At 36.9% G+C, this 16,029-nt stretch overlaps 1 protein-coding gene across 3 annotated transcripts in view; it reads left to right on the forward strand.

The window, feature by feature from the left end:
• Window positions 1-1,164: 1,164 nt before the first annotated feature.
• LOC128656402 (deoxyribodipyrimidine photo-lyase) overlaps window positions 1,165-16,029 on the forward strand; it is a 44,648-nt gene continuing 29,783 nt past the window's right edge. Inside the window, exons 1-7 of one of the 3 annotated variants that reach the window (XM_053710286.1) lie at window positions 1,165-1,224; window positions 2,741-3,230; window positions 3,595-3,740; window positions 3,816-3,998; window positions 6,579-6,737; window positions 8,278-8,476; window positions 15,123-15,275. In XM_053710286.1, the coding sequence (XP_053566261.1) occupies window positions 1,192-1,224; window positions 2,741-3,230; window positions 3,595-3,740; window positions 3,816-3,998; window positions 6,579-6,737; window positions 8,278-8,476; window positions 15,123-15,275 (1,363 nt within the window). In that variant the 5' untranslated portion in view covers window positions 1,165-1,191. Of the gene's footprint in view, window positions 1,264-1,710; window positions 3,231-3,594; window positions 3,741-3,815; window positions 3,999-6,578; window positions 6,738-8,277; window positions 8,477-15,122; window positions 15,276-16,029 lie in introns of those variants that run through there. The other 2 variants (XM_053710287.1, XM_053710285.1) reach the window with 2 other exon arrangements.

A 16,029-nucleotide genomic window follows, 5' to 3' on the forward strand; every position in this document is an offset into this window, starting at 1 on the left:
CACAGCAAGTCTGTCTTTACTTTCAGTATATTGCGTGCCTGCCACCCTCCCTCCTGCTGTTTGGAGGCGGCGATAAGGCTCTTGGGGAGGAGGAGAATCTGCAGCAGGCAACATCGGCTGCACCATAGGCAGCCGATGATGGCAAAGAGAGTGTGCCCCTGTGAGGGAAGAGATAGACACCCTTGCTGTCAGGTCCTTATCAAACTGACTCTACTTTGAGTACAAAACGTACTTACAAATAGCCTCTCAAACTTAAAATCACACACGCTCCCAGACACAAAAACTGAAAGTTGTACAGGGACAACTATACTGAGTAGTTCACAAGCTGGGACGCTATGGAACCCTCAAAGCATGATCAGTAACCAAAAAGCCCCCACTGATTTTAATAAAAAACACAAATACTACCTTATTTACTGAACATAATTAAACTTCGTATTCTAAAATATTTGAGCATTCAACAAGCGTACGTTCACTGGAAAATAGGTTTGTTGTATGTGGTTGTGCAATAAAGCTACTCTATCTTATCTCTATCTTATTTAGGGTTTCCATGTGTCTAGTATATAAGGGGGGGGGGCGTGCATCCCTGAAATGAGTTTTTGCAAGTTGCAAGTCTGCTTCCCCATACTTTATAACACAGATATATAATATTATAGAGAGGCTTCCTCTGCCTCACACACAACCCCCTCTCCAGTACCTTAAATACTGATATAGTATATTATATAGAGGTTCACTCTGCCTCACACACACAGCCCCCTCACCAGTTCCTAATATACAGATAGAGGTTCCCTCAATCACACACACACAGCCCATTTCCCAGTTCCTTATATACAGGTATATAATATTATAGAGAGGTTCCCTCTGCCTCACACAACAGCCCCCTCTCCAGTACCTTACATACTTACATACAGATTTATTATAGATTTTGTTGCACCATATTTTACTACCACTCTTAAGACACACACCTTAAAAAAAATAAAAAATTAAACTACTCAGCGTATTATTACATTTGTATCTAAACGAACATGTATCCGACCATCACACATAAGGCACAATCACTCATGTTCACTTCACTGCTGTGTAGTGTAATTACCCATCCTCTTTATAAGAAACCGGAAACTCACAGTGACGTCATTCTGAAAATGCTCTATACGCTGCATTATACAATATAGTGAGAAGCTCGCGCGCGCGCGCATGAGGATGTTATACAAGCTGGAGGCGCGCGTGGTGGGTACAATAAATATGAACAAGCTGTAAGCAGTAGAGGTAATGTTGATAGGTAAACGCAAATTAGGGGATAATGAGGGGGTATAAATGTTATGCATTAACTATAGAAACTCTTGTACGTATGAGTTGGTCCAAGTAGATTAAAAGTTGTGTTTGCAAACTGCGAACCAGATACAGATGCAGCGCACAGAAAAACGTACTGCTGATGGATATGTAATATAATGTAAAGTATTCTGTTACGTTTTGAGAACTTGTTATATAATGGCGCGCTTTATGTACAGGAGAGTGTGCAGCACTGTTTTTTTTATGTATCACCTTTTATTGCCGTACAAAAAATGAAAAACAACCTATGATAAAGCATAAAAAATTTGATGTATATAGCAAACGTGTTTCTTATATATATTTTAACATTTAGTGACAATAAAGGGACGTAAAAAAATCTTCTTGATTCAGATAGAGCATACACTTCTAATTCGTTTCCAATTTACGTCTATTAAACTTGATTTGTTCTCCATGTATTCTTTGTTGAAGCGATACCTAGGTAGGTAGTGTGGCAAGTAAAAGTGCTACCATCTAGGGCTGTTGCAAACGTTTATTAGTCTTGAAAAACAACTGCCATATAATGCAGACATGTGCATGTTCCTAAGCGTAATTTCCTGTTTTTCCAACACAGTTATATTTATATATTTTTTACCTCTGTGATTATCTTGTATCTAAGCCTCTGCAAACTTCCCCTTTATTTCAGTTCTTTTGACAGACTTGCAGTTTAGCCAATCAGTGCAGGCTCCCAGGTAACTTCACGAGCACAGTGTTATCTATATGAAACACATGAACTAACACCCTCTAGTGGTAAATAACTGTTAAAATGCATTCTGAAAGAGGCGGCCTTCAAGGTCTAAGAAATTAGCATATGAACCTCCTAGGTTAAGCTTTCAACTAAGAATACCAAGAGAACAAAGCAAAATTGGTGATAAAAGTAAATGGGAAAATTGTTTAAAATTACATGCCCTATCTGAATTATGAAAGTTTATTTTGGACTAGACTGTCCCTTTAAAGTAGAACACTGTTTTTTTTGTAGGCGACAGATATTATCAGGTTGCATTAAGATACTTTTCACTTAGATATGGTTCAGGAAATGTAACAATATATTTCCCTCTACAAATAGATTAAGTGCTCAGGTGTGGATGTATTTTCCATTATGATCCTAATGATAGCATCATATTTAGCTTGCCTAGTAAAATACAGCTATTAACCTAATAGCTATTCCTAAGCGTAATTTCCTGTTTTTCAACAAAGGATATCAAAAGAACATAGACATTCAATAATAGAAGTAAATTGGAATTTTTTTTATTTTTTTTTGTTTTTAATTCCATGCTTTATCCAAATGAAAGAAATGTCAGGTCCCTTTAATGTGCCTCTACACCCAGGTTGATAATTAAAATAAATGCATGCATTCAGCTAATGGTATATTTGCAGTCACATGTTGAACTTAATTTTGTGTTTCTTTTTCTGTAAGACTTCCAGTTTTTGCAAGCAGATTGTTTATTTCCTACACTTAATTACTCCAGCAACAATGTCTCAGGAGAGAGCAAAATCCAAAGTAGATGGTTCTGACAGTGATAAGTCGGATGGGATGCAGAAGAAAGCACAAAGCTTAGACCCTAAAATCAAGTCACCCACCGTGACCAAAAGCCCTAAAATAAAGTCACCCACCGTGACCAAAAGCCCTGGAAAAAGAAAGACCCAGGATGTGAAAAAGGTTATATCAGAATCAAGCAGTGGAGAAACCTCAGATGTGGACCTCAAGAAGAGAAAGAAACAGGAGAAAGAGGAGTCAGAAGGAAGTCTGGTGGACGCCGTTAAGAAGTTCCGTCAAAGGGAAGCCGCTTCTGTAGCTGAGTTTAAATTCAACAAGAAAAGGGTGCGGTTGGTGTCTAGTGACGCAGATATCGCAGACGATGTCCACGGTATTGTGTACTGGATGTCACGGGACCAGAGAGTGCAAGGTGCTGATGTGGCCATCTATAATGCATGTTTCATGAAATCACTTAAACGTCCTCATAAAATAATCAAATGGGTTGTATTTTTTAAGTAATGGGATCTAATTGTTAAATCTACTTTACCTATACACAAAAATATGTATTTTTATTTCTTGAACCACTCTGCCTTTGATGTCACATTTATACTTAGTTCTCAGTGTTACTGTTCTCTCTTTTTTTTTTTATTCATAGCTATAAATGCTTAATGTTTATTGCTATAAATGATCTAGAACAGATTAAAGGGACAGTAAATCAGTGTTTGTAATCAAGAAATTTAAAGGCAAACATTGTATTTCACATCGTAAGCTAATAGTTTATGTATTTCTTGCAGATAACTGGGCCTTTCTGTATGCCCAGCGCCTGGCACTTAAGCAGAAACTGCCCTTACATGTGACCTTCTGCCTGGTGCCAAAATTCTTAGATGCTACTATACGGCACTACGGTTTCATGCTGAAGGGTCTACGAGAGGTTGCTGAGGTATGTTGTAAGATCAGTAAGTGACATATCACAGAATAAAATGGTATAACACTCAAACCATCCTTTTGTTTGCAGGAGTGTCAGCAGTTAAACGTGCCTTTCCACTTGCTCATTGGCTATGCCAAGGATGTGCTCCCCACCTTTGTGAAGGATCATGGCATTGGGGCGGTTGTGACTGATTTTGCCCCTTTGCGAGTCCCCATGCAGTGGGTGGAAGATGTCAGTAAAAACCTACCTAACAATGTACCAATTGTGCAGGTGAGCAGACAAAGCATAACCGCTAAAGCATGCTAAATGTATCTTTCTATTTATACACATATGAATGCAAAACTGCCTAATTTATTTAAGCTGTAATATTAAATGAAATTAGAATGAGTCATTAAAGGGATATTAAACAGTAAATACTTTCTAGATAGACATGATGATGTATTTAGAGCAAAGATTAGCCTTAGAAAAAAAAAAAATATATATATATAATTTAAGTGTAAATATAAATCTATAATGTAATATGCACTGAAACTTAAGTTTTCCCCTTTATCTATCTTACCTGTTAAGGACAATTGGGGACAGATCTAAACCAGGCAATAAAGGAGACTGTACAAACAAGGTGGAAACCCTGTTATATATTTACTTGCACAATAAAAACAAAACAATGCAATAGCACTTACTCTGAATTTATTTTTCTTACACATTTCAAAATGTACTTAAATTTTCTGGACTCCTGTATAATGTGACAGCCATCAGCCAATCACAGACTCAGATATATGGCGCCTCAGGAAATGTGCATATAAAAAGACTTTGCCCAATTTGAAGTTTGACTTTAGTGTCCCTTTAAATTACAGGAAAAAGGAACAAAATAAATACTGAATGTATGTTGCATACTATTATCCATATCTATATATCACTTTCTTTTCAACGTTTATAATCTAAATATTTTATTTTTGACATAATAAAAATGTAAAGTTATAGGGACATTCCAGCCCAAATTAGAATCCACATAGATGCATTTCAGTTTTGAATAGAAGCATTTTTGTAATATACATGTAATAGCAATAAAGCTTCTTATAAAAGCTATAGCGGTTTCAAAAGTGTATTTAAAGGGACAGTCAAGTATAAAAAAAAAACCTTTCATGATTCAAATAGGGCATGTCATTTTTAAACTACTTTCCAATTTACTTTTATCACCAATTTTGCTTTGTTCTCTTGGTATTCTTAGTTGAAAGCTAAACCTGGGAGGTTCATGTGCTAATTTCTTAGACCTTGAAGGCCGCCTTTAATCTAAATGCATTTTGACAGTTTTTCACCACCATCTGTTTCATACAGATAACATTGAGCTTATGCAGTGAATTTATAGAGAAGTGAGCATTGATTGGCTAAAATGCAAGTCTGTCAAAAGAACTGACAATAAGGGGGCAGTCTGCAGAGGCTTAGATACAAGGTAATTACAGAGGTAAAATGTGTATTATTACATTAACTCTGTTGGTTATGCAAAACTGGGGAATTGGTAATAAAGGGATTATCTATCTTTTAAACACAACACTTGTTAAGAGAGACTAAGGTGCTTGTACCATCTAGTAATTAGTGGTGCACTGAAATGAAAATTTTGGACCAAAAATTTAGGGAAGGAAATATGGTATCACCTAAGGCCAATTGTAGAATGAATAGCCGTTCTATAATACAAATTAAAACAGCTTGCACTTCTCGTCTGATATATATAACAAACCAAATATCAGTTTCAATAGAGTAACAAGCACGGTATCTGTCTTCCGCACACTTGCAATACCAGCGTATGTTGTTAGACCCTCGGGAGATAATCATCTTTGGCCTGATTTCTGAGACACACCTAGAAGCTCATAATGAGCAAGGGGTGAGGGCTATATTATATTATAATAGCAGTTACAGTATATCCAACGCACAGCAAACCTAACCTTCCAGATATAAAGATAAACCTGCAGTAGTATGATCTAAAAACTTGACTTATTTCAGGAGTGTCAGCACAGTGGTTAGTCTTTCTATTTAGTCAACCTCACCCAAAAACTATTCTACGTTGTCACTTCAAAACAAGAAATACATAAATGAGAGGTTGTTTCTATAGCTGTATGTTTAAAGGGATATTAAACCCAACTTTTTTTCTTTTAGTATTCAGATAGAGCGTGCCGTTTTTTAAAGCTACTTTCTAATTTATTTCCATTATCAATTTTTCTTAGTTTTCTTGTATCTTTTTGTTTAAAAAAGGAATGTAAAGCTTAGGAACTGGCCCATTTTTGTTTTTGCACCCTGGCTAGCACTTGCTGATTGGGCACTACATTTAGCCACCAATCAGCAAGTGTTACCCAGGTGCTGAACCAAAATGGGCTGGCTCCTAAGCTTAGATTCCTGCTTGTTCAAATAAAGATAGCAAGAGATAGAAGAAAAATTGATAATAGGAGTTATTCGAAAGTTGCTTAAAATTGCATGCCCTACCTGAATCATTGAATCATGAAATAAAAATTGGGTCTCATATCCCTTTTTAATAGCACATTCATAAAAATTATATGTATATATTCCCTTTTAAATCAATTAAAATGTGTAGAAACAACTGATTTTTATCTTAACCACAGAGTATTATTTGTTGGCTTACATTTAGAAACACATTTAGTGACTGTGCATTTATAGTTAGAGCCACAATCCAATGAGTTAGTGCATTTTTTTCTATTAGAATGCTTTTACAAAAATAATTGAATCTCTTTCTGATAATTCCAAATTGGTAATTTTCAATTTAAAGTTTTATGTTTATTCTTTAAGGAAATTGTAGTAGCTGTGACATTGTGCTAAATTATGTATTTGCTTTCATTCCAGGTGGATGCTCATAATATTGTCCCTTGTTGGGTCGCATCCAACAAGCAAGAATATGGAGCAAGAACCATCCGCAAAAAAATCCATGATCGACTATCTGAATTTTTGACCGAGTTTCCTCCCATAGTCAAACACCCTTACAAGTCAAAGTTTGAAGCAAAGGTGCATATTTATATTGAAGCACTTACAGTTGCATAACAATTTTATAACATTCTTATATTATAACATATAATAAAAATATATATATATATATATATATATATATATATATATATAATTAGAGATCAAGCAATTAAAAATGTTTGTGTGCAGAATTTGATTTATTTGTAATATCTGCTAAGCACCTGGCTGCAACGATAAGCTACGCTTGAAAACAGTTACTTTATTATCAGAACTGCATTAACGGGACATTCTAATCAAAATTAAACTTATGATTCAGATAGGACATGCAATTGTAAACAACTTTATAATTGACCTTTATCATCAAATTTGCTTTGTTCTTTTGGTATTTTTTTCTGATGGCTAAACCTAGGTAGGCTCATATGCTTATTTATAATACCTTGAAGGCTGCCTCTTATCTCTTGACAGTTTTTCAGTTAGACACTGTTGGTTTATGTGTGCCATGTGTATATATAACATTGTGCTCACTCCTGTGGAGTTACTTATGAGTCAGCACTGATTGGTTAAAATGCAAGTCTATCAAAAGAACTGAAATAGGGGGGAGTCTGCAGAGGCTTGGATACAAGGTAATTACAGAGGTAAAAAGTGTATTGATATAACTGTTGGGTATGCAAAACTGTGGAATGGGTAATAAAGGGAATATCTATCTTTTTAAAAAAATACAAATGTTCAAGTAGGCTGTCCCTTTAAGCTTATAGTACTTAAGCTGTCCATTTGCTAAAGTGCAAAAAAAAGTAGACATGGGCATTCATGTGCTTCGTTGGCATCCAAATGTGGAAGAAGATGGCCCCTCATGCCATTCGGCTCTATTCAGAGACACATTTATTCTTGTAAAAAAATGCAACACATTACGATCTAGATTTGCACAGATCGTAGTGTGCTGCAATTTCACAAGAATAAATACGGCTCTGAATAGATCCGAATGGCACGAGGGGCCGTTTACCTCTGCATTCGGTTGCTAACAAAGCACCCCGAATGCCCACTTCTAAAACATTAAACATAGAACAAGCAAAAATAAGACATGATAAACTGGTATACATTCACTTGATAAGGGATATATACTGTTTCTTCTGCTATAAAGGCAAGTACATGTAACTTAACTGAAAGCTCATGAATTCCCTTTTATTTCCCATACCATTATTACATAGTTCCTTATAATGTTTGCCATAGTTATCATGTAATATATAATTATAAGTCACACTCTGTGAAATAATAAAAAGTCTACGTTTTTATATATTTTTATTTGTTAGTGAAGGCTCAAATTATTGCAATTTCCTTTGCCTTCTCCACAACCCTGGTACTAAACACTAATTGGAGTGTGTAACATATAGTGTCATTCAAAAATGGCACAGCATGTACACTCCAATTGGTGTGAATAAGTTCTGATTGTCAACAATTTCAGCTCCTACAGCTAATCAAAAAATGATGAAGGAAAAAAAAACAATTTTTCGATGTTTATATAAACATCATACTGGGATCGTATAACCCTAGTCATCTGAAACTTCTTATTTTGTTTGGCTAGCCTATAGATTGGGAGAAATGCTATGACAGTCTGGAAGTTGATCGCACAGTTGAGGAGGTAGAATGGGCAAAACCTGGAACAGATGCAGGAATGAATGTCCTTGAGGAATTTATATCAAAGCGACTCAAGTTCTTCAACTCTGATAGGAACAACCCAAACCTAATTGCTCTAAGCAATCTGTCCCCATGGTTTCATTTTGGTAAGTCTCCCTATCTGGGGAAGTTCTAGAGGAATTATGATAGTTGTCATGGTTACTAGCGGTAAACTATACTACCATTCTGAGCTGGGTGCACACAACCTGGGTAGCTACAGTGGGTATTGAAAAGAATCACCCCCCCTTGAAAATAATCATTTTTTTTTAGCCTTGCAGCCTGAAATAAAGACACCGTTTTTGTTTATCCAGTTGTAATTACTCAGTGCAACTTATAACATCCAAATGAAATATAACACGTCTGGCAAAAATAAAGACAATTCAATAACAGAATCACTGAGTTGGAAAAAAGGATCACCCCCTCATAAAATTACTTGTAAACTCAATGGCACACACACCAAGCCATTTGACCTTCAACTGTGGGCATATTGATTAGCTCAGCATGAAAAGAGCATGAGATGTCATAGTAAACTTCCTTAAACTGAATAGGGAAATGAGTGTGCACAAAGCTCACTCCCATGGTTGTCCTGGAACAGACATACTGATTTGTTGCTTAAAGTCCTTTGCAATGGGGTTTGAATACTTAGGACATTTTGAGGTAAAATATCTTTTGTTTTTTACATATAGATGTTCAGGTGATATTTTCTAGTCAGCTTTTTACAGCTATGCTGCATCACTTTATGTTTTAAAATTTGGGTATCATCGCCCTTTTAAGAAGTGGAAGGTATTTGGTACAACACAGACCCTCTCTGGATCAGGACTTCGCTCCAAACTGGATGAAAGAGCCAGGAGGCAACTGGTCAGAGAGGCTACCAAGAGGCCCACAGCAACTCTGAAACAGTTGCAGGAATTTGACAGAGTGGTCATTGTGTGCATGTGACAACAATATCATGAGTTATCCATAAAATCTGGCTTGTATAGGAGGGTTGCAAGAAAAGCCACTCTTGAAAGGCCACATGCAGTCACAACTTTGCTTTGCCATAACACACCTAGGAGATTCTGAGGCCACATGGAAAAAGGTGTTATGGTCAGATGAGACTAAAATTTAATTATTTGGCCTCAAATCCAATCCAATACAGCTCACCTTCCAAATAACACCATACCTACAGTAAAGCATGGAGGTGGTATTATCCTGTTATGGCAGTGTTTATCTGCAGCAGGCACTGGAGCACTTGTCAGGATAGAAGGAATAATGGATGGGGCAAAATAATGTTAAATTCTTGAGGAAAATCTGCTGCCCTCTGCCAGAAAGTTAATGGGAAGAAGGTTTACCTTTCATCATAATGACCCAAATCAAACAGCAAAAATAACCACACAGTGGTTAAAGGAGATAAATGTGAATGCCCTTGCATGGCCTAGTCAGAGCCCAGACTTAACTTAAAACCCCATTGAATATCTGTGGCATGACTTGAAGACTGCAGTCCACAAACGGTCACCATCAAATGTAATAGAACTGGAGAAGAGTAAGCAAATATTGCACAGTCTAGATGTGCAAAGTTACAAGAGACATATCCCAACAGACTAAAGGCTGTAATTTAAAGCAAAGGTTGTTCAACAAAATACTGACACAAGGGGGTGATCCTTTTTGCAACTCAGTGATTCTGTTTTTGAATTGTCTTTATTTTTGCCTGACGTTGGTGTTAAATCTTTCACTTGGATGTTATAAGTTGCACTGAGTAATTACAACTGGATAAACAAAAACTCTGTCTTTATTTCAGGCTGATAAGCAACAAAATGTGACTATTTTCAAGGGGGTGTGATTCTTTTCAATACCCACTGTATCTTAGGAAAATCTGGATGTACATACTAGACCTGCATATCTGTTATTTATTTTGAAATAAATAAGCTACCGACAGTTTCCAGCATTCAGATAGTTCTGATTCAGGCTACATTAGAACAGAAGTGCAACTTCAAATATGTGTGAAAATATTGATATTTTGAATATATCCGATGTTGGAGCTATCCAAATGCCAGAAACTGTGGTTAACTTTGTTTGCGCATCTAGCTCTAGCTTTTATTTTATTTTTTAATTTTTTTTGGGCCAGCTACTGGGCTAATGTTCTGTATCTTTTATTTATTTTAAACTACAAGAAACACAACTGAGAAGGATGTGCATACATATTGACACTAGCTGCCTGGTAGACTAAAAAAATCATGCAGTTGCTATATATCACCTGTTGCATTAGGGTCATTCCAAGCAAAATGCCTCACCATTTTTATTATTCTGGAAATTGGGTAGTGCTTTCTATCACCCTTTTTTGATGAAGACCCCACTCCTTTTTTTTTTTTTTTTTTTTTTTTTAATTTTTAAAAAAAACAAACAAAAAAAAAAACGTTCTGAGATATAGGTTATTACTTGTTTCAAGGGTAGTATAAAACTGCCTATTTCTATAAGAGCTATACAGCTCCACATTGTGTCTTTGGAAAGCTTACTACCTGTTCCTTTTAATGTTATACTTAAAGTGATAGTAAATCCTATGGTTTGTGAAGCAACAAATTAAAGGGGTCTTTCAGACATGAAGTATAAAATACTTCATGCTGAAAGTTCATTTATTTTTCTGTAGCGTTCGACGCACTGAGCGCCTAAAGCCGCGCCCGCAGCAGAACACTGTTTTTTCAATGAAGTAATGTTTACACCTTCTAGCCAATAGCTGTGTGCCCAAGCTGGCATTATCCTGGATAGCTAGCACGCTATTGGCTAAGATCACCTCAGTGATAAAATAGCTCAGCGCGGCAAACACTGCAGACAAAGGAACTTTTAGCATGAACTATTTTATACTTCACTGAAAGTCCCCTTTATTTTCTGCACTGGTAAATCCTAGCGTTTCACAAACACTAGGATTTACCATCACTTTATATGTAATATGTTGAGCCTTTGTAACTCTATGGCTGTCTAAATATGACTAAATGAACCTCCATCTTCTACATATTTAGGTCTTCAAAATTCAGTGGACTGTAACCACTCTTCTCTCTCTCCTTCTTTTTTTTTTTTTTTTTTTTTTTTTTTTTTTCTTCATGGGGTTCTCTTCCATGGATAATATGTGTGGAAGAAAATTTAGCTTGTTACTACCAGTACTTCAGTCTTTAAAAATTAAAAAAAAAAAAAACGCATAAAATTTGACAAATTTGCTTTTTAAGGGCTCAATATGTTAATGTGGGACCAATTTTAAAAATTCAAAATATATTAAATGATGTTGCATTTTTAATAATCTCCAACTGCATGTTAGTAGAGTCTACATTTGCCTCTGTACATAAATGTTTGTTGATACCTATTTTCAAGTTGAAAATCATGAAATGGATTAATCACGGCATTGAAGAGATTTATTTTTTTAATAGGGAAGACAAAATTGTTATTTCCACATGAACATGAGCAGAGGAAAGTGAGATGTGAGAGGGCAGTTTTATAATGGTGAGGTTCCAAGTTTAACCAGGAAAAGTAACTGCATATCAGGCAGTTGAGAGGGGTCTAGGAAAGCATTTGACATAATTTATCGTTTTTATGGTATTATAGTTTGGGAAGTTGAATCAAGGGCATGAAGAGTATAGTAGACTAATTTATGGGGATCTTCCAATGCAAATGCTGCTTCATCCGCTGTTGCAATATTTATAATAAAGGGACATAAATCCCCAAATTTCTTTCATGAGTCAGATAGTGCATACAGTTTTTTGTTTTGTTTTAAACAACTTTCCAATTTACTTCTATTATAAATTTGTATTTTTTTCTTATCCTATGTTGAAAATTTGGAAGGTAAGTTCAGGAAAGGCACATGTTGAGCAAAAAGAGGCTGCTTCTTGGGTGGTAACTAGCCATAGAACAAGCTATTGTTCGTTCCCAGGTTGAGCGCTTCTCTCTTTTTATTTATGCAAATTATGATACTTAGGGAAGTCTCCCTAAGTGTGATGCGGGAATCCAGACGTGGACCTGTTGCTCAGTGTGCCTAGAGGGATATGGCTGCACCTCACTGACGAGGCCCACAATAGGCCAAAACGTACGTCTGGGGTTTTGCTGTTTCTCTTGTTCAGAGAGGGATTGCCTGGTATTTCGGGGCTGGACTGTACTGTGAAGTCAGGATCAGACTGATATGCTCCAGGAAAGTTCTTCTCTGTGAAAAGCACATATTGAGCAAAAAGAGGCTGCTTCTTGGATGGTAACGAGCCATAGAACAAGCTATTGTTTGTTCCCAGGTTGAGCGCTTCTCTCTTTTTATTTATGTGCACGTGTCTGCAGTACTATAGGGCAGCAGTTTTGCAGCATTGTTATACATTAGCAAGAGCACTAGATGGCAGCACTATTTCCTGTCATGTAGTGCTCCAGACATGTGCACGCTACCTATCTAGATATCTAGAAGAAGAAAAACATGAGAACAAACCAAATTTGGTAATAGAAGTAAATTGGAAACATTTTTTTTTAAATTGTATTCTCTGAATCATGAGGAAAAAAAATTGTGTTGCATGTCCCTTTAATTGAGAATCTTTAATCTACAAACAAAGTTTAGAAAGCTATAGTTAAGTGTACAAGTTTAAAAATGTTACACAGAGCATAATGTTTTTACTGTAATTCTGAACTATGCAAATGGATTATGTTAGTGTTTTCAGATTGTAAATAACCAGATCCAAATAAACTGCTTATATCTGAAACTACAATATATTACATTCACGTTTGGCCTACATCTTTGATTTATGAATGCTGTACTGACAAGTTAAAGGGACATAAAACATGTTGGGATAGAGACAAAATAATATATGTACTTTAATTACTTTACCTGCAAATTTATACTGCAGTGCCTCGCCATTTAACCCTTTCTTTTTAGTTTCTGAATTGTAAATCTCTAACTCCCCCAACACAATTCCTTTTATGGCTGTATCTATGTTTATTGTTCTTTTTGTAAAATGCATAGGGATTATCTGCTGGAGCATGCCTAGAAGCTGTGAACTCAGTTGAAATACAATGCCTGTGTCTAAACACTGAGAAGAGGGGTGGAGTTGGCTGCCCCAGGCAGCTTAGCTATGTAATTAATTTTGCTTATTTTTTAAAAATTATTTAAAAATACTTGCCAGCAATTTAAAAAATTTTTTTTAAGGGTTGCCCAACACTCGGCTTACCCCCTGGAAGACCCTAGAGATCACTTCTTTGAGCGACTTCTACTCAAATGAGTCTTCTCCCGTCCCAAGATATGATAGTCATATTTGATATCCCCCGACATCTAGAGTTTGACTTTATGAGACTCAGGTCCCTCATGAAGGCCTGGGGATTCCTGCTCGATAAGATCAGGCCACTCACTCTCTGGGAGGTTAGATGGAGAGCGAATCTGCAACTATACAAACCTCTCACTGCTCATTACAGATCCCTTTTGGGGCTCCCCACTCTCGTAAAAACGAGACCTATGATTTCCTGGGAAACGGAATTGAGACATGTCTATACGACCGCGGACTGGACTAGGGCGATACAGATGACTAAATCAGCGCTCCGTTGCGTCACACTATATGAACTCTACTTTAAGATCATTACCAGATGGCACTTAGTGCCGACCAAGCTTCGAACTCTGTACCCTGGACACTCACCTTTGTGCTGGAGAGGAGAGAGTGTGGAGAGATAGGCACCCCACTTCATACGTGGTGGTCATGTGGTAGACTCCGACCGCTTTGGTCTAAAATCTGTGTGGTCTGTACGGCCTTGGAACTCCTGGCTCCTGATACCCCGGGTCTAGCCCTCCTACATGTAGGAGTAAAAGACCTCCCAAAACATAAGAAACACTTGCTAATCTACCTGTTGACTTCGGTCAAAATGCTTATAGCCAGAAATTGGAAAAAGCAGCAGCCCCCGAGATGGCAGGCAGTGGTCGACCATCTACAGTACATTAAATCTATGGAAGATTACGTCTTTCGGACGAGGAACCAATCGAACACCTTTAGCCTAATCTGGGGACCTTGGGAGGCTTACCTGAGACCACCCTCATGATTGTCCTTGTCCCTGATCTCTGGTGTCTTACCTCTTGCCGTGACCCCTCCCTGACCCAGAAGAGACGCCTCGCTATGGCTGTACTGAGGCGCTCCTCTCTCTACATTATTCCCTCCCTACCCCTGATGTCTTCCCTTTCCACTCCCACCCCTCTCCCCTCCCTAAAGAGACTTGGGTGAACAAACCCAACAACACCATTCCTACTTATGTATCCAACATATACCCTCAACCTAGCTATTCTAAACTGTCAGGCTTACTAGGTATGGCATTTATTGCCGTACACCTCTTAAAATATAAAATCCTAACTATTCCCTCAGAATAACCAACACATAACAACTACACTTTATGAATATGCACTAGCAAAATGGTTAAAGGTTAACTATGTTCATCTTTTCAGGTACACCATTTTGCCTTCCATGTAACTCCCCTTACTATGTACCGTGTGTATTCCAGCTGCTAAAAATTTCATGTGATGAGTTTGTTATTATATGGTTTTTGCACTTTACTTTTCAATAAAAAGTTACTGATTAAAAAAAAAAAAATTTTTTTTTATGCGAACGGTATTTTAAATTATCCCTTTTTAGGATATGCACAGATCTCAACCTGTTTTATGGCACTTTAATTTAGCACATCCCATTGTTAGAGTATGTGTTCCATTGTCTCACCTTTTTATAGTACTTTGAACTGCTACATTTGTTTCATATGACTTCTATTCTTCTCCCCTATCCCCATCAGGGCAGCTCTCTGTTCAACGAGCCATCTTAGAGGTGCAGAAGTATCGCAGTAAGTCCAAGGAGTCTGTTGACAGCTTTGTGGAAGAGGCTGTGATAAGGAGAGAACTAGCCGACAACTTCTGCTTCTACAACAAGAACTATGACAAAGTTGAAGGTAACTTTGGGAAAAAAATAGCTATTTCATATCTAAAGATAGGAAAACGCCTAATTTCTTACTCATCTGACTTGCTAGTCTAGGATTAAGGGTTTTTTTGGGGTTTTTTTTTTTAGCAGAGTTAGTTTATTTCTATATAATAAACTAAAAACAGAAATACATTGGTAATATGTATTTAGGAAACACATTAATTTAAAAAAATGTCAAAATGAACAAATAAGGATTACAGTAGTACATTTAAAGAATATCACAATGTATGTATGAAACTCATTATGTGGTACATAGCCCACCATACCCTGTAACATAGATATAAATGCTGGAAGCCAAAGCAGTCTCGGTTCTCAAATGACAACCAAGACTTACTGCCTGTGGGCTTCCAGCATTTGCCTTTATAAGGTAACGGAGCAAGGTCCATTACCATATGAAACCATCTTGCAAGATTGTTAACAATCTCTGTAGGTGCCAGTAGGCAGGGAAGGTGTGTGGGTGGCCCAATGGCAGAGGGAGGGCGGCAAAATGATGGCCTAGATCAATACCTTGTGTTGTCTACTTAAAAAAAAAAAATACAAAAATAAGAATATATAGTTTTGATATAAAAAAAAAAAAGCCCCATTTCTGCTTAAATATAAGTGCAGGCACAAATCAGCAGCTAGCTCCCAGTAGTGCATTGCTACTCCTGAACCTACCTAGGTATGCTTTTCAACTAAGAATATCAAGAGAATGAAGCAAATTAGATAATAGAAAGTTGTTTAAA

This window comes from Bombina bombina, chromosome 4 (genome assembly GCF_027579735.1).
Source record: "Bombina bombina isolate aBomBom1 chromosome 4, aBomBom1.pri, whole genome shotgun sequence".
NCBI classification, from domain to species: domain Eukaryota; kingdom Metazoa; phylum Chordata; class Amphibia; order Anura; family Bombinatoridae; genus Bombina; species Bombina bombina.